The sequence below is a fragment of the Pristis pectinata genome, chromosome 3 (genome assembly GCF_009764475.1).
Source record: "Pristis pectinata isolate sPriPec2 chromosome 3, sPriPec2.1.pri, whole genome shotgun sequence".
NCBI classification, from domain to species: domain Eukaryota; kingdom Metazoa; phylum Chordata; class Chondrichthyes; order Rhinopristiformes; family Pristidae; genus Pristis; species Pristis pectinata.
The window spans coordinates 57,018,663-57,042,448 of NC_067407.1; the positions used below are offsets into that span (position 1 = coordinate 57,018,663).

General features: G+C 41.9%; 1 protein-coding gene across 2 annotated transcripts in view; it reads right to left on the reverse strand.

Annotated features, from left to right (window-relative positions):
* Positions 1-23,786, reverse strand: part of tada1 (transcriptional adaptor 1) — a 56,221-nt gene that overhangs the window by 15,843 nt on the left and 16,592 nt on the right. For both annotated transcript variants that reach the window (XM_052011909.1, XM_052011910.1), the window contains exons 2-7: positions 16,267-16,358; positions 13,127-13,192; positions 11,748-11,845; positions 8,546-8,755; positions 5,615-5,766; positions 1,030-1,192 (exon numbers count right to left, since the gene is read on the reverse strand). In XM_052011909.1, the coding sequence (XP_051867869.1) occupies positions 1,030-1,192; positions 5,615-5,766; positions 8,546-8,755; positions 11,748-11,845; positions 13,127-13,192; positions 16,267-16,358 (781 nt within the window). The remainder of the gene's footprint in view (positions 1-1,029; positions 1,193-5,614; positions 5,767-8,545; positions 8,756-11,747; positions 11,846-13,126; positions 13,193-16,266; positions 16,359-23,786) is intronic.

The following is a 23,786-nucleotide window of genomic DNA, read 5'->3' on the forward strand; positions in this document are numbered from 1 at the left end:
GGAAGAGGCCTATCCAACTTTCTCAGTGGGATGCTTTGCTCAGTAAAAAGAATGAGCAGGCTGGCATTTGCTTTCCCAGGCCAGGAAGGCAGCAGGTCTAAAGAAAAATTGTTAAGATTCAATTGGGATGAAGAGGAGAAAGAGACCAAATATTGCAATGGCTGCTCCTGCATTAGGATTGTTGTACCAGGCCAATTCTTGACATTACAGAGGAGAATTAAAATTTTCAGTTATGCTTTCTTCATTTTACACAAGAAACTTGGATGCTTCTGAGGCCAATGTGTGCACACTTAGTACTTGTTTGTGTATGGTGCAGGGTAACAGCAGGATAGTTGTGGGAACAGAAGCGCAACCAACAGGAAATCGGTTTATAAAGGCATGGATTGGGCATGACCAGGATAACTTGTAAGAAGATCCATGCCATAAAAAACTATGAGGAAATGCATAGTGGAATTTCAAATTATCTGTGTGTGGAAAAGATTCGAAGGAACTAAGGGATTAGGAGGTGCAGTTAAGAGCAATCCAAGTGTGTAACCCCTGTGCATTTTGTAGATGGTGTACACTGTAGCAACTGTGCACAGGTAGTGGAAGGAATGAATGTTCAAGGTGGTGGAAGAGGGAGCAACAAAATACTGGTTGGCTCCAAGAGTGGTGCCTGAACTTTTCCATGCAGGTTTAATGCTAACACTTGCATGCCACAATCCAGTATGCAATATTTATGAACTGCTGCAATATTTGCCTTTGGCATGAAAGTAAATGGAAATACAATCACCACATTTTGTGAAAAAATATGAAACACAGGATACGGATAGCCCTTCTGAAAACTGCAATCTCTTTAAATGGTGCCTGAATATCCAAGGTGTGATAATGATTAGATTTGGGTCCAAATGGATGAAAAAGAGCTCTGTTTATCGTCAAATTAAAGTCCCATGCCCTCTGTACTTTTCTCATGGCAGGTTATTTATTGATACATTCAATAAGAAAACCGCAACCACAAAACTAGGGCAATGTTTACACAGTACAAATTACCTGGAGGGCTCCAAGAAGATCATACATGTTCACAGGCGGTAGAGCAGCTAGCATATCTTCACCAGAACAGGCCAAAAGGAGGGCTGCCTGCTGTTCCGCATCATCTGATGAGATGTGAGGACCTGGGTTCTGTCCAGTAGCTAAGGGCATACCAGGAGGGGGGCTAGGTCAGAAGGAAAAAAAAGTATAAAGAAAATCCACATTCCTTTGGACAAATACATTTCCAGTGTTCTAGAGATTGCAAGCTCATATTCACAAATTAACTAGCACATTATGAACTAAAATAACTGGAGTTGGAACATTAACTATCCATTGCCAAATTTAGGGTTTTTTTAAATGAGTTTCAAAATACTTTACTGCAGAAAATTCAAGTGAGCATTAATTGAAATAATCATTATTTCAAATTAGGTTAAAATGTTAAATTACAGAATAAGAGAACAAACATGATCTCAAACACTACCACAGTGGACAAAAGGTTCAGAAAGAAGACATCACCATAAATATCCTTCCGCAGGAAACTGTGCACACAACAATGCAAAGAAGTAACAGTTGACTTGATTTTGCCTTTAGACTGGATTAGATACATCAGTAAATGTATCATAAATCTGTAAGTTACTCAGTAAATTTATCTGAACTTTTACTTCATGTGGTCAAACTCAGTTATGCCACTGAGTCTACACAGTCTACAGTTTTATGCCCTTTTTAATGCAGAAACACATTACACATCCTAGCACACTGTTAACGTGAAGAAATTGGTGCCAAACAATTGGTGGATATTAAAAGCGACCGACAGACTGGAAAACATGTACATTCAAAGTAGAGTCTTGAACATAAAAAAGCAGAAGCAAGTCCACAGCTAGCAAGTCTGCTCTACCATTCAAAAAAATTCAAAATCTTCTTGCTTCCTCTTATTCAATTCAATTCCCTTGGAGGAAGGGACTTTTCAATGTTAATTCAACCACAACTAAGCATCTATAGTTCTCTGATGTAAAGATTTCCAAAGATTTACAAACTCCTGAGAAGAAGTAATTCTTCCTGACTTCAATTCTAAATGCAAGACCTCTTATCCTGAATCCATACCATCTAATTCCAGATTCATCAACCAAGGGAAACAACCTCCCAGCATCTAACCTTTCAATCTCATTCAGAATCTAATGTTTCAATGAGAATACCTCTTGCTTTTTTAAACTATAGATGAAATAAGACCAATTTATTCAACCTTTCCTCAAAGTACGGCTCTGATCATTCCACAACATCAGTGCTGAAGTTGGCAAATTAAGTATAGTGAAACATTAAAGCAGCACAATCTGGAGCAAGTGTATAATTCACTGGAGCTTTAGAAAGCACATATAATGATCAATAGTTTAAGTTCCTTAAGTTCTGGGAAGAGGAAAAGGGGGCAAAGCAGAGGTGAGGATGTAATCAAGTACCACACCAAAAACAAAGGAATGTCTGTCAGTGGCCTTTCAATCCTTCCATTGAATCTATATTGCTTAGATTCTCTGAACAATTGAATCAAATAACCCATAAGTCAATTTCAACCTCAATGTATCAAAGCTTACTGCAAGTTAAGTCTGCTTGATTTTGAAGCTGGGAGCAAAACATAAACCCTTCAAGTGTTGACAGAAGCTGTAAGGGCCACCACGAAGATGCCCTTCAGTAATGGGAACAGGCTTGCCAATGAAATAAAGAGAGTGTGAATGAGGAGCCAGTGAGGTTAGCAACAGGTGTGTGGATTCAACTCTTAAGATTTTTAAGACCTATTCGTAGCAGAAAAGCTGTGTACAATGGCAAACTTAAATGCATCTTGATGTAGCACAAAAATGCACTGACTCTTGTTTTCTCAAACCTGCTCCAGCACATCACCTTGCCTTCCAGGTGCACTCATCCCTCCTGGTCTATTCACTTCCTCACATCCACACCTGTTTGGCAACCACTGACACTCAACCTTAGTTTTTTTTCTGGGTAGAGTTGGTAAAGCCCGTATTTTTTGTTCATCCCTAATTATCCAAAGTGGTGGTGTTGTGGCATGCTGTATTCTTGAAACGCTACATCCTTCTGGTAATGATGACCTCAAAGCCTTTCCTGGGTAGGAAGTTCCAGGATTTAGACCCTGTGACAAAGGACTGGCAGCATGGGATTGAGAAGTGCTGTCGAAGTAGCTTTGGCAAGTTACTGCTGTGTATTTCGTAGGTAATATACACTTTGCACTAGTGGCTGAGGGAGTGAATGTTTTAGATAATGGAAGGGATGCCAGTCAAACATGTTGCTTAGACCTGGACTGAGTTGAGCTTTTTGAGTGCTGTTGGAGCTATACACAAACAGATATGATTTGTCAGAGACCGAGTAACCTGTGACAAGCGATTTAAGTAGAGCTTCTTTCATCTTGAAAGCACATTACAAACTTGATGGAATATTCATCAATAGCCTGGATGAGTTCAGCTCCAACCACACTCAAGAAGTTTGGTTACATCCATGACAAGGCAGCCTGCTTGATTGGCACCCATCCACCACCTAAAAATTCACTTTCTCTACTGCTGACACACTGCAGCTACAATGCCTACCATCTGTAAAATGTGTTGCAGTTACTCACCACAGCATCTCCCACACAAAACCCCTACTACCAAAAGGGATAAAGGCAGTACTCAACAATTTGCAAATTTCCTTCCAAATAAAACACCATCCCTACGTGGAAGTAAATTACTACTTCTTCACAGTCAGCATTATGGAATAACCTTTAGAGGAACGATTGTTGTTGACAATAAAGCTCAGGGGCAATTAGGAATGAGAAATAAGTGCTAACCTTACAAGTGAGGCCTATATCCCAAAAGTGAGTAAGATGAAATTAATGACAGCAGGTTGGATCTGGCTTCCTGACATGCTGCATGGATTTAATCACTCTCCTCTCATAGCAATCCCCACTTACCCCATCACTCCCATCTGTAAGCTAACATTGCTCTGCTGCATCACTTTTGTGTAGAAATAGCAGACATACACCCAAAGAGCCACCAGCACCATTTGAGAGAGCATGCCTTTAACACCAGCTTTCAATGGAGTCACAAATGAAATACCTTTACTATTGTTACTTCCAAACTAAATTTATTTTGGCTACAATTAACCTGGTACGTTAAACTGTGCTGAGTAGTATTTATTCTTTGTATTTTTCAGAGTGGAGCATTCTTCTGTTAATGGCCAAATACACTGATTTCTACATTTTAATGCAATGCTTTTCAACAGTTTTGTAAGATTGTTCAGTCATGAAAAAGTACTGAAGCACTACGGAGAACATGCTCAAATAATGAAAATGACTTGTACACCGCAAGTCAAGTGAACCTTTTTACCAAGGGAAAAATTGCTCTGGTCGTTTATTGTATGCTCCATTCTGTTCTTTAGTCAGTTCCTCTTGATCATGAAAGATATTATTTTACATCCACAAAGTTATTACCCAAAGACATACACGACAGTAAGGATTCCCAAAGTGCATTGGTGAAGGATCACAAATATTTCTCAATGAGTTTTTTTTTAAAGCAGGTGTTGTATTGAAATCCTGCAAGCTGTTTAACTCATTTATGAGACATATTAATATAGGCCAGTTCTCAAAGATTATTTGCATTGTCCTACTTAAGATAAGTTTGATTCTACTGTACCCTTTTAATCCCATTGTAATTCAAGTGAGAAAACACAGAAAAAAATACCATCTTTATAACTGCAACACCCCCCCCCTCACATTTTAACCCCAACAATAGAGAGGGGGCTCCCACAATTTGAACTCCTAGGTCTAGGATCCAGTCACTACATTTAAATAGCATATTAGAATACCATCAAATTGCCTGTCGAACAAACCACCAACTTTTACTTCAGGTTTACATTCAAACAGCAAAAATTAATCTTACTTATGAATAAAGAATCAAATTACTTGAATGCTAATTTCATAAAAAATCCTGCAAGAGAACAAACATTTAAAATGAAAACTACTTTTCAACCCACAAATTTCAGAATTATGTCCAGGAACTGCCTCTTAAACCTTAATCCTTTCTTGCTTCTTCCTTTGGTTTTAAATTAAGTACATAATATATCCCAGTTTTGATTTAATTTCTCATTGTTTGGATTATATGCTAAACTGAGGCCTCTTGGCCTTATCAGGTGAATATAAAAGATTATCTAGTCACATATTTCACTGCTATTTGCAAGAGCTGGAATTGCATAGATTGGCTGCCTCATTTTCCATGTTATGACAGTGACCACAATTCAGGTACTTCATTAGTTGCAAATAATTGTAATGCTAAACTTAATGAAAGGCACTAAGCAATTGCAAATGTGTCTTTTCTATGGTACAACACAGCAGACTGGAGGCATCAGCAGCAACTTATTGCAACTCTATTTCGCAAATGAACTGAGAAAAAACTACTACAAGATTAAAATAACTGCAGAGATTAAGAGCAGTGACAAAATTCTATCTTTCTGTGACAGTGCAATTTTCAAATTATATGGATTTCCTTTGCAAATACGTCTAAGCTTTTTTCCCGAATTTCAATTTTCTCCAAAAAAAATTAACGTGTTGAAACACATTTGATATCTTACTTACCAGTCAATAATGTTGTTATATGCAATAATGCTGTTCTTTAGATATGGTTGGGGATTAATACTACTTCCAAACGCATACTTAAAATGACCATCACGTAATCGGTATGATCTCCTCCTGGATATCACTGCGGTCAAGATGTCCTTCAGATGATTCTGGAGGAGGAAGCACACAGTTGTGAAACCAAACAGAAAGTGCTGGAAATACTCTGCTGATCGGACACCATTTTTGCACAGAGAAAACACTTCAGGGTGACTATTTTTCATAGTCATGATTTCTGCTGTGTTTAGCTGTTCTAATCCCTTAATGAATACATGTTACTGAGATTTCTTCACATTATTTCATCTTTGTAATTTACTTTCTGTGTTGATCTAATCCCATGGGCTAGTCCTGCAATTTTAGAGAAGCTGTGTGTTGTAAAGACAACTGAAAACACAGAGCTGAAATTTCAGATCCACTCGCATTCCCCACTGAAGTCTGAATCCCTGATGTTAATGTGTTGGGAAGCGAGCTAAAATCCAAAATGACAAGACCCACAATGGCAGCATGCCACTGCATGATGTAATGTCCCCACATGGACCAACCCTAACAAGCCCCATCTAAAAACTGACAAAATAAATCTGTGACATCTGGCAAAATCACACTCCAACTTTTCTTGTTGTCAAGGAAATGGATAGCTTCCAATTACCATGACATTCAGGAATATTCAAAAGTAAATTAACCAAAAAAGGTTTAAAATATATTTCTTTTAGTATAAATTTTACAAATTTTCACTAAAATACCATTGGCTCTTTGGGGGTACATGTCTACAGTTTACCACTTTATTTTTCGATATAATGAATACCATGTACCAAAATGTCTGCAAGCAATTCACCCTGGATCATGGCACCTGTGGCATTCTTCCATCCCGTTGTGTTGTCATAGAGATTGCTATGCTCTGCTTGTTATTGTGAACTATTGCAATATATTTTGTGTACCTGTCAAGATAGCTTCAAAATGCCACTGCAATTCTAAAGAAGGCACTTGTGCTAAGAAATCACAGCAATAACCATTAATACCTTGCTGGATATAACTAACAAAAGTGAAAAGCTGAACATTTAGTCGCCATTAGCCATTCATTAAACCTTGTAGCATTAACAGTGCAAACCATCCTTAACAACACTGACAAAATAAGACTTAGCAAAAGCAATGTTCAACATTTTAGTGATTCAAGTTGAGAATGCCCAAGATGCTAGAAACAAAGGAGGCTGCAGGGCTTGATAAAATTACTGGGAAAGGGTGGCTTTCATGCCAAGGACTGGAGCAATGGGAACTTCAAAATCAAAGCAATGTACAACTATAAGCTATGTGGTCCACTGAACAGAGGTGTGATGTGTGAGCTAGACCTAGTCTGTGTTAGGATGATGACAACAGTGATTAACATAATGGAGGGTGGAAGACAGAGTCTACTCAGAAACACTCTGGAATACCACATCCAAATATAACAAAGGGTTAGATGCATGCTTCAGTAGCTGATGAGGCAGGGGTGGAATCAGCTAACAATAGAGACAAAAATAGGCAGTCTTGGTGATGACATGGATATGTGGGTCAAAGACCATCTTCAGGTTAACCAGGATACCAAGATTGCAAATAATCAGCTTAATTGTCACATGGTTGCCAGGGAGAAGGATGGAATCAGTGTCTATTGAACAGAAATTATGATGAACTAAAGTCATGGCTTTGGTCTTCCTACTACTTAGGTGAAAAAAATCATTGATTTGTTCCTTGCTAAAAGTTAGTTAAGCAATGTGACAATTGTGGATAGGGAGACAGTTATGATGCTGAAGCATATCAGAATGCTAACAGAATACATCTGGAACTGACATGGCATTTTTTGTTAATGTTGAGTGGCAGTCACAGGAGGCGGCCAGGGATAGATCGTTGGAAATGTTCAAAAGTGACAGTATGAGAGTAGGAATAGAAACCATCACTGTCAGTGATTCTCTGCCCACAACTGGATAGATAAGAATTGGACTGGGCAAATGCAGGGTTATCTGGTTGGAGGACAGAAGAGGAACACGCTAAAGACATGGTCAAATACATCAAAGTTTGCAGTGAGGTCAATACTGATAAGTAGAGATAGTTACTACAACAAAGGATGCCATTTGTCACTTTAGCCCTGTGGAATTGGCAGAGAGCTGACTGGAGTGATTCAAGTATTGACTTCCAAGAAAGATGGACGAGAATTTTGCAAGCAACAGCATTCTTGAGACTTTTGAAAAGAAGATGGTTTAAGATTATGTTAATAGTTTACAAACCAGAAGAGCCAAGGATGAGTTTTTCCAAAAAGAGTGAACATGATAGAAAGGGAGGGGTCAATACCTCAAGGATGAAAGACTTCTGAAAAAATGTGGGATCTAATTCATATGATGACTAGCTAAAATCAATTGTCTGCTTTATAACCAAAGAGAATATATTGCAGATATTGGAAATCTGGAACTTCTTGTTCTCATGAAAAGACATCAAATTGAAGCCTTAGCACTTTCTTGCTCAATAAAGGCTGCCTGACCTGCAGACTATTTCTAGCATTTTCTGTTTTACATCTTCTATGTAGGTTCAACTTACCTATAACGGCAATTAATGAAAATGAAGATTGTTTTTGGAAGGGGAAGTAACATCAAGTTAATATCAAGAGGAAACAGCAATCAACGTATCATACCCCAATAAATATTTTGGCAAATAAACCTCAGCCATAGGTTCTGAGTAATCTTGTCTGCTCTCACAGGCAGAGGGATATGTGGGTGTAAGAGGCCCACAAAATAAGGGGATAGTTGTGTATTGGAGCAGGGAAATAAAATATACATAGCCACAATGAACATTGATCATAATTAGCATTTTTAAAAAATGAACATGAACTTGTTTGCAATCAATCAAAAATGAACACCAATTCAGTACCTCCAATGCATGCACCACTGCTGTCACAGCATCTTCAGAGACATTATCCAATCCACATTCATATGCTGTTACTATCATCCGACCTTCTAATTGCCCTCTTGTGGGAAGCACCATAGTATGAGTACAAAACTTTACATCATCCTCCTCTTGGGGATCCTTTACCACGAAGTGTTGTGCCCCTGATAAAGGATTCTGTGCTTGAAAACGATGCTGGAGGAAAATGCAAATAGCTTGAAAACCAAACTGTGTGAAGTCACTTCAGTTAAAAAAAAAATGAATTATAAGATCTACAAAACTGCCAGTTAAATGTTATGTTTACATTGACACAATCTACTGAAAAGAAATGGGATCTGGTCCTTACAGTAGCTTGACAAGAAATGGTCAAATTCAATGTTTTTTCCAAATTTGCTGTTTATAACACTATTCTGCTTCCATACAATTGAAGGCAATTATAAAATGATCTCCATTAGAGAGGAACCAGTGCAATTCATTTGGTCATATTTTGCTGGATCCAGCTCACTGCCCACTCATACTGACCTGTGGAGGGCCTGTCCCACTGATCCTCTGCACCCATGAGTCAGGTGGTGAGCTATAGCAAGGCCTAAGGGAGTATATTGCCAAGGCCCTGGCCATTTATCCCTTCCATTCCACATATCCCAAGAGCCTCTGATGTTCAGAGGCATTTAAAAATAAGTTAATGCAAATAATTGAAAACAACTGGTTAACCAAAACACATACCTCAATAAACAAATTAAACCAAAGTAAATTAATTAAAAAGTTTTCTGCCTTCCCCATTCTCCAGGCCTGAAGCCCCTGCTGAAATAAGGTCTCCAATCCCACACCTGTTTTGGAGAAGTGTTGGGTGACTACACTCTGCTGCTTTTAATATTTAGACAACAAAGATTTTTATTTGGTGATCATTGTTTAATGGTAACATGATTCAAAAAACATAATAAAGCTCAAAAAAACACATGAATAATCACGGTTTGCACAAACAAATATGAAACCATGAAATGCCACTGCCAGTCATTTCTTGCCCATAGCGGCTATTGCTATTTTCACGTAAACCCAACTGTCTTACCCCGCTGACCTGAATTAGCTATTGCATTGCCTTATTGCAGCAGTTGGAAGAAGAGTTAAGAAAAACACTACACAGAAAAGTGGCACGGCAACAGACCATTTGATCCAAAAAGTCCATGGGCGTTAATGCTCCACCTGAGCATCCTCCTATCTTGCCTGATCTAAATCCATGAGTGTAACCCTCCATTCTCTTCTCCCTCATGATTATCCAGCCTCCCTTTACACATATCTGTACTATGGACTTCAACCATTGCCTATGGTAGTGAGTTCCACATTCTCACCACTCTATGGGTAAAGGTACATCTTCTGGATTCCTTGGGGTTCATCTTGCATTGATGGCCTCTCATTCCTCCCTACATGGAAACACTCCCTCTGCATCCATCTATCAAAACTCTGCAAAATTTTAAAGACCTCAGCCTTGTCTTCGCAGGGGACCCAGACCATTCATTCTACTCTTATGTTAAACCCTCACATTTCTGGTATTGTCCTGTAAACCTTGTCTGTATCCTTTCTACTGACTCTATGCCAGTTTTATTATGTGACAATCAGAATTCTATGCAGTATTTTGTGGTCTAATGAAGGTGTGATACATGTTTAGCATAATTTACCTATTTTTCAATTCTGTCCCTCCAGAAATAAAACCTAATGCTCAGTTTACTTTCTCTGTGGCCCTACTAACCTTTGGCACAATTTTTAGTGATTGGCTTGTCTGGGATTGCATTGTTCTTCTACCCACCTGGAGTTGAATCGTTCAAGCAAGAAGTGACCTCTCTAGTTTTCCTTATCAAAATGTACTACCTTGCATTTATCTGTCTTGAATCTTATTTATCAATTATTTGCCCATTGTACAAGTTTATTATTGTCCTCCTGCAATTTGTTGCAGTTCTCTTCAACAATGAGTGATGCCCAATTTGACATCACCTGCAAATTTAGTAATTCCAGTCTAAGTTACTAATGTATACTGTGAACACCACTGGTCCTAGCACTGATTTTGTGAAACACCACTACCCATTTTCTTAAATTGTGTACATCTACTCTTTATTCCCACTCTGCATTTTGTCCTGACACTAACCAGCAATCTATTCTCTGTTTGATCCCTGACCACATTTCCAGACCATATTCTAGCTCATTATGGAGTATGTTATTAAATGCATTTTGAAAATCTGAATGATTTTCACCTATCGACCTATCACTGGCTATTCTTTTCAAAAGGATGTGACAGAAACACAACCACTAAGGGATGGGTAGTTTTCCTACAGGGGCTCTTGCTATTTCTTAAAAATTCAATGAAGTTAGTCAAGCAAGATTTTACCTTTTGAAATCCAAGCTGTCTATTCATTATATACTTTTCATCTCTCTTCCATTCTCTCTTCTCATTGGGATTCCATTAAGTTTCCTACCAATGATGTTAAGCTACAGTTCCTAGGACATGCTCTAACCTTCTTCCTAAACATGGTTATTACATTAACCATTCCTCTGGAAGCACAGCTTTACCCAATGAATTAAAATTTGCTTTGCAATCCCTCCACTTTTTCTTCCTTAAGGTTCTTCAACATGTAGATACTATTCATCTGGACTAGGGTTTATCCTTTTTAAGTTTATTTAATATATCCCATTTTCATTTTAACTGCATTTTTTTTACTTTGAGTGATGAAATGAGCACATCTGACTCTTCTATCGCCAAGGTAACTATTAGAAGGAAATAATTATTTACTATTTCTGCATTCTGCTTACCATTTCCTGCAATATCGTCCCATCTATCCAATAGTGGTCGTATTTCTATTACATACTTTGATATTTTACTACTTCACATTGGTTTCTTATTTAAATTCATTGTGTCTTTTTCCCATCCTAATTTTGTTTTCCTTTTTTCATAATCCTTCTGCATTCTCTATTAGCTTGCATTCCTTTGCAGAGCATATTAATGCCTGCTTATTTCCTTGACCTTCATCGTTCCCCTACATTATTATTCATCCGTTGAGTTTCACGAGTGTTAGTTTGTTCTTTTGATTTACATGATACAAAAATAACTTTACCAAAGTGTCCTCCAAGAGGAACAGCAAGATCTATGGCAAAATTCTAGTAGCCAATAGGAAAATAATCCAGGTTGAAAATAACTCACTTCAAATTTTGCCCGAAGTGATGGAAACTTTTTTTTGCTTTTAGGTTTACCAGGTTTAGCAGCTGATTGACTGTTCCACAGTAGAGAGGACGTACCTTCTGAAACATGAACAGTACAAAGATAGTATAAGTAGACTTTGTATTTTTCAAATGGTTAGCAGCCTTTGCTTAATGCAACTGATAATTTATCCTATCTCACCCAAAATTTAAGAGGAATTGTCAGCCAGATCAAGGCGACTTAAAGAGAACAAAATGCATTACACATGCACGTTTCCCACATTAATTAATACAATGCAGGAAAGTCCTGCTGCACTGTTCCTGTGATAGGGTGGACACTGCGAAGGATTGAATGACACAAGTGGTGGTGTCAGCTGTTAGAACATGGTAAAGGCTAGTGAATATTAAAAGGTATATCTAGGAGATGTAATTCAGAAAAGATGATCCTGAAATTACCACAAGAAAAAACTGAATGCTGTAAGGGTGAGGTACAAGGCTGGAATGGCTGATTATTAGAAAACGTTGAATTCAACGTTGAGTCCACAATGCTCAATGTGGCAGATGAAAGGTTTTGAGTTTTATTTATAGAAACCAAAACAAAAGTGGAAGTGGGATGGAGCCTTAAACTTACAGGAAACTGGAAACGCAGGGTGTCCCTTTCATATTGAACAGAAGTGTTCTGCATCCAATCTGCATTTTCTTTTTTCAATGTAGAAATAACGATATTGTGAATACGAAATGCTATTTACTAAACTGGTAGTAGTACAAGTACTACTTAACTTGGAAAGGGTTTTCGGGACATTAGACGACAAGAAAGGTGCAGGTGAAAGGGCGAATGTTGCTCTTTATTGCATCTCTAGAAGTCATATGGGAAAGTGCTGTGAGGGGAAAAGGTATTGGTGGAGATCCAACGGCAAACCAGAGCATCCCGGAAGGAAAGGTTCCTTCAGAATAATGAAAGGGGTGCGGAGGAGAAGATGTGTCTGGTGATGGCATCACATTGGATAAATACGAAACTTTTGAAGAACGATCCCTTGAATGTGGAAGCTGATGAAGTGAAAAGGGGTTCCTGATCTTTGTTCTGGTGGGAGAAGAGGGAGTGAGAGCAGATGTACAAAACATGAAACAGACATAAGATCACTTAAATTCTTAGAATCAAGAGGCCAGACTTGGAGGAGTACAAATGTGAAGGTTAAAGATCATAGCAGACCAAGGGCATGGAGGGACTTGAAAAAAATGGGTGAGAATTTTAATTGGAGTCACTGCTCAATTGGAAGTCAGAAGTCAGTAAGCAGAGGGGTGAGGAGACAGTGTGTGTTAGAATAAGTTTTAAAACAGAGAATTACTGGGTATTTTTACTCAAACCATTACAATCCCACTTACCTGGAGCTGAAACCATAATCTGACATCGAGTGAGGATCGCAAGCAAGAAATCATTATGGGAATGCACTGGAAGACAAAATTAGTTTTTCCGTTAGTAATATACTAAATCTATCACAGTTTAGATCAAAGTCAGCATCTGAGAAAAGTTGTCATGGATACTTATTTTCGTCTAAATTTTGTGTCAATTATTCTGCGGTAATCCAAAAGCAAATAAATTGATAAAGCATACCGTATATAAAAAAAATCACAGATGCTGGGAATCTGAAACAATAACAGAAAATGCCAGAAATATTCGGGTCAGACAACATTCGAAGAGAGGGGAAAAAAAAGAGTCAATGCTTCATGTCATTGTTCTGAAGTTTTATTATAGTTGTGTTGCAGTTTAAACACCATGGCAATTTATGTACCTTTGAAGTCAGAGAGGCCTCACAAATATAATAATTTTAATGTCTATTTATTTTTCAGATATGGGTATCACTGGCAAAGTTGAAATTCTGTAGCTTCTATGAGCTTAGGCTCCAATGGAAATTAAATATTTATTGCCCATCCTTAATTGCACTTGAAAAGGTGATAGTGAGCAGCCTTCTGCAGTCCATCTACTGAATTCCTATAGTACTGTTGTGTAGTGAGTTCCAGCGATGATGAAGGACTGACAATGTATTTTCAAATCAAAATGATATTCAACTCAGAGGGGAAACTGCAGGAGGTGGTGCTTTCATCATCTGCTACTCTGGTTGTTTTTGGTGGTTGAGAATACAGGTTTTTGCAGGTGCTGTAACCTAGGAATGTAACGACAGTGCATTTTGTAGATGGCACACATTGTAGCCACTATGCAAGGTCCATCCAACCCACAACCACTTTCCAAACCAGGCTCAACATTAGAAAGGAGTACACACAACAGCACAATCTTAGTACCAAACAAGGACAGTACCGAGGGAGGTTATCAGCAGAAGACCAATAATCAAAATAGTTGTTGCTGTTCTGCTGGGGAGTTACCTGCACTAGAGAATTCCGCTCCAGATCTTGTAAAAGATCATCAAATTAAAACATTAACTGTTTCTCTCTTCACAGATGCTGCCTGACCTGCTGAGAACTTCCAGAGTTTTCTGCTTGATTTCAAAATTCCAGCATCTGCAGCATTTTGGTTCGGCATCCTTCATTTGGGGAATGGAAATATTAGTCAGTCCTATCTTTTGCTAAAATTCAATATGCAGGCATGCAGTGAGGCGTGAATTTAACACACTGTAATAAAGCTCATAGACAAATGAAAAGCTGATGCAGGATTAATAGCTGCTTAATCATTTATTAGATGACATCTGTGGAATCCCATCTGGTAAGTATTTAATAATTTCAGGAAGGAAATAAAGAAATCTACAAATAAATGTTAATGTAATGAAATTCTGTAGTTTCTATGCAAGTTTAGGCTCCAATGGAAATGAAACATTTTAACTTTGGAGATTGGAATGGTGACAGATAAAGTCAAGGCTAAAAATTTATCTTGGACATTGTAAAGAAGCTGTCCAAGTGCTGTGATGATTTCTTGTCTGTCTGTCCAAGGGAACATTTTACAGCCAAAGTTAATTCATGAAATGAAAGCCTCATGACAGTTGCTCTAATTATGTCAAGTAATTCTGAGCTATTTTTACCAAAACTCTACCATTAGAAATGATTTGGTTATAAAACAAAGGGAGATATCTTTGCAAAGAATCTTCAAAGCACCCTGATAATAACATCTTAATTGGAGTATTTTTAATTTAATTATTAACCAGAATTTATCTTAAAAGTAAACAAATCAATTGTATAAAGAAAGAAATACAAACGGATGTACATATAGATTAAAAATGTGATTAATACACCCTTTCGGATTAATTTCCAATCACCTATCAGCCCATTGTCACCCTTAATCAGGTAGATGGAAAGAGCACAATTCCACCCCAATCCCCCAAATAAGCCTTCATACTAGCGGCAGGATAAAATGAGATGAGTCATCAACTTGTTCTGTAATGGTACAGAACACCCACCACCCCCACTAAGTTACACCAATTACTCAGCCACATAATTCACAGTAGAAAAATTCTGTTAATCCCCTTCTCCCACTCTTTCCCAGAAGCTTTGTAAACTGTTTGTACTCAAGAGCAGTGGTCTCACACAGGCCCCAAGGGACATGATTATCCATATTACTCTGATCTGAAAATCAACCATTTACCACTACTCTTTTGGTTTTAAGCCAAATCTTTGTGGTTCTTGACCCTTTACTTCAATGGGCCCCAATTTTACCTATATAGTTATATGCCTTATTATAGTTATAAAAATACATTAATTAGTTTACAGAAGAAAAGGAGAAAAATGCTGAATTGGTTCAAATTACTTTCCTGATCCATTCACAAATTTTCTCCATCTGTTCAAGTACATGTCCAATTCAGTTTTGAAATTTACTATTGAATCTATTTCCTCCATTCATTCAGGTACTTGGCTGCAGTGAGATTGTCATGCGTGTCAACTTGGGGATAGTTTAGTTGAACATTACCCAAATGCATTTTACTTTGTATCCTCACAGTCAACACAGAGGGCAAAATCTCATCAGTCTAGGTGAGCTATTAATCCAGTTTATCCAAGTTGAAGTGTTAGTGTCATCTGTATCCTTTTGAAGGCACCTCACATAAAGTCATCTGATAGTGATTCAGTGGACAGGTTTTCAGTCACTAAGTTTATAGAACAGTACAGTACAATACAGGCCCTTCAGCCCACAATGTTGTGCTGACCTTTAAACCTCGCCTAAGACTATCCAACCCCTTCCTCCCACATATCCCTCTATTTTATATTCCTCCATATGCTTATCTAGCAATCTCTTGAATTTGTCCAATGTACCAGCCTCCGCCACCACCCCAGGCAGCGCATTCCATGCCCCAACCACTCTCTGGGTAAAAAAACCTTACTCTGATATCTCCCTTGAACTTCCCACCCATTACTTTAAAAGCCATGTCCTCTTGTATTGAGCATTGGTGCCCTGAGAAAGAGGTGCTGGCTGTCTACTTTATCTATTCCTCTTAATATCTTGTACACCTCTAATATTTTGTAAACCTCTAAAATATATTAGATATATTTCAAAGATAAAAGAAATAAGCAATCATTTATCTTACCATTATCATGAGTAAGGAGCCTCCTGGCTTCCAAATCAAACTCCTCTTTACTTATCTTTTGCTTGAACCAAAGTTTTAAGTTTGCCCAATATCTGGAAAAATTAGAAAACAGGAGTTGGGAAATGTGGATCAGGCAGTTTCAACAAATTACTTTTATGTATTGTCTTTAATAAAGAGGAATATCACATAATGTGGTACAGCATACTCAAAAACACCAAAATGAACTAGGAAATATTAGGAAAGATATTCCATGAAAGAGATGGGTTCTGAGGACAACCTCACGTAGTAGCAACTGAAGCATGGCTGTCGGTTGTGAGGCTAGGTGGAGCATAGAAGTACACAAGGGATAAAAGCCAGAGGAACAGAAATCAGTGTGGGGGTTTAAAAATGTTTCAGCAATAGGAAGGGTGGGAGAATTTTTAGGACAATAATGAGACCTTTAAATTCAACAGGTTGTAGTGGCTAGCTACACACCAGGAAATGAAGACACAGAGTCGCTGGTTTCGAAGTCAAAGGTCGAATGCAGACCCAGGGTGCGGTGCACCTTTAATAGCCGAAAACTTCCTGCGCTACAGTTCCCACACTGACATCACGCGTGGGTCACCTGACCTTCCCGCATGCGGGCTTTCCCAGGCCAACACTGGGGAAGAAGGAGGGCCCCGCGCCATCTTGGATCGGGGCCTCCGACGACGTCGCGATGTCAGGAGCCGGTTCGATGCCGGTGCGGTGAGTCACTACATAACACCCCCCCAGAACCGGCAATACCGTCGCAAAAACCAGTATTAAGTAAACTGTGACTTGGGTGGCCTGCCCCTGCGCCGTGCTCGCTGTACCACCATGGGTTGGTCCGAGTCTAAATGAGCCAGCTTCAGCCAGTCAACCATAAGCACCTCCTCGCGCCCCCCAATGTCTAGCACGAACGTAGATCCATTGCTCCTGACGACCCAGAATGGCCCTTCGTATGGCCGTTGCAGCGGTGATCGGTGTGCACCCCTCCTGACGAAGACAAACTTACAGTCTCGGAGGGAAGTCGGCATACGGGTCGGGACCCGTCCATGTAGCGAGGTGGGAATCGGGGCCAGGCTTCCAAGCCGCTTGCGCAGCCGGTCGAGCGCCGTGGTAGGTCCTTCCTCTGGCCCCCGAGGGGCTGGTAGGAACACGCCCGGGATGACTAAGGGCATTCCGTAGACCATCTCCGCAGACGAGGCATGCAGGTCCTCTTTTGGCGCGGTGCGTATCCTCAGCAGGACCCAGGGGAGTTCGTCTACCCAGTTGGGCTCCCTAAGGCAGGCCATGAGCGCTGACTTCAGGTGGCGATGGAACCTCCCCCCAGCCCATTGGATTGCGGGTGATAGGCAGTGGTGAGGTGGATCCGGGAACCCCACAAGTCGGCAACGGCAGACCACAGGCCGGAGGTGAATTGAGCTCCCCTGTCTGAAGTGATATGTGCCGAGACACCAAAACGGGCCACCCAAGTTGACAAAAGGGCCCGTGTGCAGGGCTGGGCGGAGGTATCTGCGAGGGGAATGGCTTCAGGCCAGCGGGTAAAACGGTTGACAATCACGAGGAGGTACCGCACTCCTCGGGAGACTGGAAGGGGGCCAACCAGGTCGACATGGATAGGCTGAAAATCCTGCAAGGGGGCCTTGACATGCTGCTGTATTTTCGAGGTTTTGCAGTGTGTGCAGGACTGGCCCATTCGGAAACCTGTTTATGCAGGCCATGCCAGACGAACTTGTCTGACACCATCCGGACAGTAGTCCGGATGGATGGGTGTGCAAGGCCGTGGATGGCATCAAACACCCGTCTGCGCCAGGCAGCTGGGACGATGGGGCGGGGTCTACCCATGGAGATATTGCAGGGCAGGGTGAGCTCACCGGGGCCTACCAGAAGGTCTTGCAGTTGCAGGCCCGAGACTACAGCGCGATAGCTGGGCATCTCCATGTCCATTCGCTGTGCCTCCACTAAGGCACCAAATTCCACCCCCGGGACAAAACCTGGATGGTGGGCCGTGACAGTGCATTCACGACCACGTTCTCTTTCCCCGACAGATGGCGGACGTCAGTGGTGAACTCTGAGATGTACGACAAGTGCCGCTGTTGCCATGCTAACCAGGGATCTGAAACCTTGTTGAAGGCGATTGTCAACGGCTTGTGGTCGGTGAAAGCAGTAAACGGCCTGCCCTCCAAGAAGTAACGGAAGTGTCTGATGGCCAGGTACAACGCCAACAGCTCGCGGTCGAAGGCGCTATAGTTGAGCTTTGGTGGTCGAAGGCACCTGCTGAAGAACGCCAGCGGTTGCCAACGCCCTTCGATAAGTTGTTCTAGCACGCCTCCGACCACTGTGCTGGAGGCGTCGACCGTGAGGGCAGTCGGGACGTCCGTGCGTGGATGCACCAACATGACCGCGTCCGCCAAGACCTGCTTGGTTTCGACGAACGTGGTGTGAGCCTCTTCCAACTAAACAATGTCCTTGCTTCCGCCTGACAGGAGAGCAAACAACGGGCGCATGATGCGGACCGCGGATGGTATGAACCAGTGATAAAAGTTTACCATACCGAGGAATTCCTGCAGGCCCGTGATGGAGGTGGGTCTGGCAAAATGGCGGATGGCGTCGACCTTCGCAGGCAGGGGCGTGGCACCATGTTTCTCGATCCGATGACCCAGGAAATCGATTGTCTCCAGCCCGAATTGGCATTTGGCTGGGTTGACGGTCAGGCCGAAATCCCTCAGGCAAGAAAAGAGTTGGCGGAGGTGCGTGAAATGTCCCTGGCGGCTGTTGCTGGCGATCAAGATGTTGTCGAGGTATATGAAGGCAAAGTCAAGGTCGCGCCCGACCATGTCCATGAGTCGTTGGAAGGACTGAGCAGCATTCTTGAGACCAAAGGGCACCTGGATGAATTCAAAGAGGCCGAAAGGTGTGATCAGCGCCGTCTTCGGAATGTCGTCTGGATGCACCAGGATCTGGTGATACCTGCGGACGAGGTCGACCTTGAAAAAAATGGACCGCTCATGGAGGTTGGCAGCAAAGTCCTGAATGTGCGGCATGGGGTACCGGTCCGGGGTAGTAATGTCGTTGAGGCGTCGGTAATCGCCACAGGGCCGCCAGCCTCCGGCTGCCTTGGGGACCATGTGTAGCGGAGAGGCCCATGGGTTGTCCGACCTGTGGATGATCCCCAGCTCCTCCATTTTTTTTAATTCCTCCTTCGCGAGGCAGAGCTTGTCTGGGGGTAGCCGCCGGGCGTGGAGGGGAGGGCCCTGGCTGGACGCCGTGCTTGGGCAAGGTGGTGGTGAACTGGGGCGTAGTACAGACGGGAACTCTGCCAGCACCCTGGCAAACTCATTGATCGACGTGGTGACTGAGCCGAGGTGTGGAGCTGGCAGCTTGGCCTCACCCAACGAGAACGTTTGGAAGGTCTTGGCATGTACCAAACGCTTACCCCGCAGGTCAACCAGCAGACTGTTGGCACGAAGGAAGTCTGCCCCAAGGAGTGGTTGCGCGACGACGGCCAGGATGAACCTCCAAGTAAAGTTGCAGGAGCCGAACTGGAGGCGTACCAACCGAGTGCCAAAGGTCCGAATGGCACTGCCGTTGGCGGCTCTGAGGGCGGGTCCTGGTGTGCAGTTGCGAGTCTCGCAGCCGTTGGGAGGCACGACGCTGACTTCGGCTCCGGTGTCCACTAGGAACCGACGTCCGGAACGCCTGTCCCACACATGCAGGAGGCTATCCGGGTGGCCAGCCGCCGTAGCCATCAGCGGCGGCTGGCTCTGGCGTTTCCCGGAAACCTGCATGGTGGCCGCCCTGCTAGGTACGTGGCGTGGCAACACGCTCGACAGACACCCTGCTCTCCATTTTTGCCCGCCAAAGGACATCAGCCCGGACGGCCACCTTCCGGGGTTCGCTGAAATCGGCATCCGCCAGAAGCAGGTGGATGTCATCGGGTAACTGCTCCAGGAAGATCTGCTCAAACAGCAGGCAGGGTTTACGCCCGTCTGCCAGGGCCAACATCTCATTCATGAGCGCGGAGGGGGGTCTGTCGCCCAACCCATCGCAGTGGAGTAGGCGGGAGGCTCGTTCGCGTCGGGAAAGGCCGAAAGTCTCGAGAAGGAGGGTCTTGAACTTATCGTACTTCTCCTCCTCCAGGGGCGCCTGGATGAAATCCTCGACCTGGGTGGCAGTGTCTTGGTCGAGGGCGCCCACCACGTAATAGTACTTGGTGTCGTCCCTGGTGATCTGGCAAACCTGGAACTGGGCCTCAGCCTGGTCAAACCAGGCACTGGGCTGGAGGGTCCAGAAGGTGGGCAGTTTAAGGGCTACTGCCTGTACCTCTTGCTGTGCAGACATCGTGGGTTCAAAAACGTTTGGGCCCGTCGGGGTCACCAATGTAGCGGCTAGCTACACACCACGAAATGAAGACACAGAGTCGCTGGTTTCGAAATCAGAGGTCGAATGCAGACCCGGGGCGCGGTGCGCCTTTAATAGCCGAAAACTTCCCGCGTTACAGTTCCCCCGCTGACGTCACGCGCGGGTCACCTGACCTTCCCATGCGCAGGCTTTCCCAGCCCAATGCTGGGGAAGAAGGAGGGCCCCGCACCATCTTGGATCGGAGCCTCCGACGACGTCGCGATGATGGGAGCCGGTTCGATGCCGGTGCGGTGAGTTGCTACAAGGTCATGAATTAACAAAGTGAAGAGAACTTTATATACAAGTGGAGATTGATGCTGTGAGATGGAAAGGATAAAGAATTGGAACCTCAAGCTTGGGGGTCAGCTGGGGTGTAGAAGTTGCAAACTTTCAGATTCAGAAAATGTTCAGGCGATCACCGGAAAGGGTTTAAAGTCTGTCGGAAGCCAATGCAGTGGGTTGCTTATTCACTAAACGTGATCTGGTAGAAATTGCAGCCTATTCAATGCTGGATAACAGATTCACTGTGCTCGTGAAGGACTTGAGAGATGGAGCTGGATATCAGCAGTGGACATATGTGGAAGGTAACACCCAGATCTGCAATTTATATAACCAAGGGCCAATGCATGCATGAGAAAAACACAAACAATGATAATCCCTGGGACATTCTGGAACAAATGGACTGGCAGAAGATGCTCAAAATACAATCAGATTTGGGTTGGACCAATTCCATCAAGTTGGATAACTGAGGAAAGGCACTGGAGGTTATTGTGATTACTGTAACAGAGGCAGCAAGGAAATCAAGGATAACAAAGGAGGATGCTGAACCACCATTGCAGAAACTGGTTCTATCATGAATACTCTGGCAGATATTCTCGGCTGACAATGTGAAATCAAATATTATCTATTTAAAAGTTAAGATTATACCTAAGACCACATTTTTTTTCTTCATTCAGAACGTATTTACTTGAGCAATAACCTCCCCACTCCTGTTATTTCAGTTCCTTAATTCAAATTATTGATTTTTATTGCAAAAATGTGCCTCTTCCTTTTGAACAATGACAAGAAGGACATGGATCAGAATTTAATGCTGGTGTACTCTCATCTTTAATGCACATGTTATCAGGGCGTGGATCTTTCTCTTACAAATGCATTCTAAATTACAGTGAGTTTCTAACCACATTTTAAAGGAGTGAACCAGAAATTTGTAATCAAATTTGTAGAACAGCCAGGGGAAAAAAAAACAAAAATTGCTAAGAGACCAGGAACAAGAGTTTTGATTTCCTTTGATTCTGTCTTGGTTAATACACTCTACTTGAAATTCCTTTATTATAACAGACATAGATCTGTATATTTAAAGCAATTTTTCTTTTTCCCGGGGGGGGGGGGGGGGTGGTGCTAAAAACAGGAGGATATAGGTTCAAGATCAGAGGCGAGAGATTTAAAAGGGACGTCAGGAGCAGCTTCGTCATGCAAAGGGTGGTACATATTTGGAATGAGCTGCCAGTAATAGTGGTTGAGGCGGGCATATTAGCAACATTTAAAAGCCATCTAGATAAGTACATGGATAGCAGAGGTTTAGAGGGCTCTGGGCCAAATGCAGGCTGATAGGACTAGCTCGCTGGACAACATAGTCGGCATGGACAAGTTGGGCCAAAGGGCCTGATTCCATGCTGTATGACTCTATTCAACAACAGCTTTAAAATTCATATTTAAGTAGCAATATTAACTTAGAAAGGTATAAAAGGTGCATCACAGGCAGGGGAGAAGGACTTGAAAATTAAATTGGAATTGGGAAAGGACTTGGTGACCAAAGATTCATTCAAAGTGATAGATGTTTGAGGCTTTGTGGGTGCAGAAATAAAGTCTGGAAGACATTTTGAGAAAAGTATAGAGCACAGCAATTAAAGATTCCGTCATGAACAATGAAGGAATAATAATGCAATTTTGATTCATGTTAAAGAACGATATATTTTAAGTATATTTCAAGGCAATGAATGCACTCTCTTTCTTTCATAGAACACTCAATGCACTCAACATCCTCCTGAAATGCCATACAGAGAAACAAAATGGACCCTGCAACAGATTCTAAAGCAGATTGATGTGCTATGTCACATTGTTTTGGACTCATGGCCACAGATGAATTTTGTCTCATCATACATCTTCCAGTTGTGTAGTAGTTGGCCAGATTGTCCATTGCCTGTACAAAATCTGATGAGGTCTGTCCACGGTCTTTAACGTGGGAAAAAATCCCAAAACGTAAAGTTGCTGCGTAAATATGGTTTAAAGTAGTTATTAACATGCTTTAAATAAATAGACAAATATCTGCATTAACAGAGGAATTTAATTAAGAAGGGTTTTCTCAAAAGGAATCAAAGTCCTTGTCTCTGGCATCTTTATATTCATGTGGCAACTTAATCAAAACCAGATATCTCTGCTGCTGGGGAATTGATGAGGTAGTCACTCCCTGCGTCAGATGTTTCTCATCTTCTTCCAATTGGTCAATGAGCTTGTGCCTTTAGTCCAAAGCAAATTACCATTTCCCAGAATAGGTAACAAGATAATAAACATTTCTGTGGTGGTTTTGTTAAGCCATTGCATATAGATTAATGTTGTGTTTCAAAGATAAATTGTGGGCCAGCATCTGTAGCCAGCTGGAGCAACACAAGGGTCCCCATAGTGAGGAGTGTTCTAGCTGTTCTCATGCGTGACTTTCCAGTAAATGTCCAGGCCAGGTTCACCCTTGCTTTACTTTTGGCTGATTTTAGTTAGATGAAGCCTATAAGCAAGTCCATTCTAGGATGACAGCTTGGTATTTTTGGATCAGGCTGATGGGCAAGGTGCCTTCCGCAGAAAGAAACAATTTCTTTCCTAGCAACCTTGTTGTTCAGGTGACTCAACCATCTTATTGGATTGGACTGGAGGCACCAGGTCTAGAAATAGCATTCTAAGAACTAATGAAAGCCTATGCATGATGTCCCCACATATGCTATCTCACTGAAAACTTTGCAACTGATATCATCAAAATGACAACCAAACAACCTTATGCGTCTCCCAGTTTGGAAAGCAGAGCATCACTTTAAATTAATCTATGGTGAAAGAGGAAGCCAATGCAG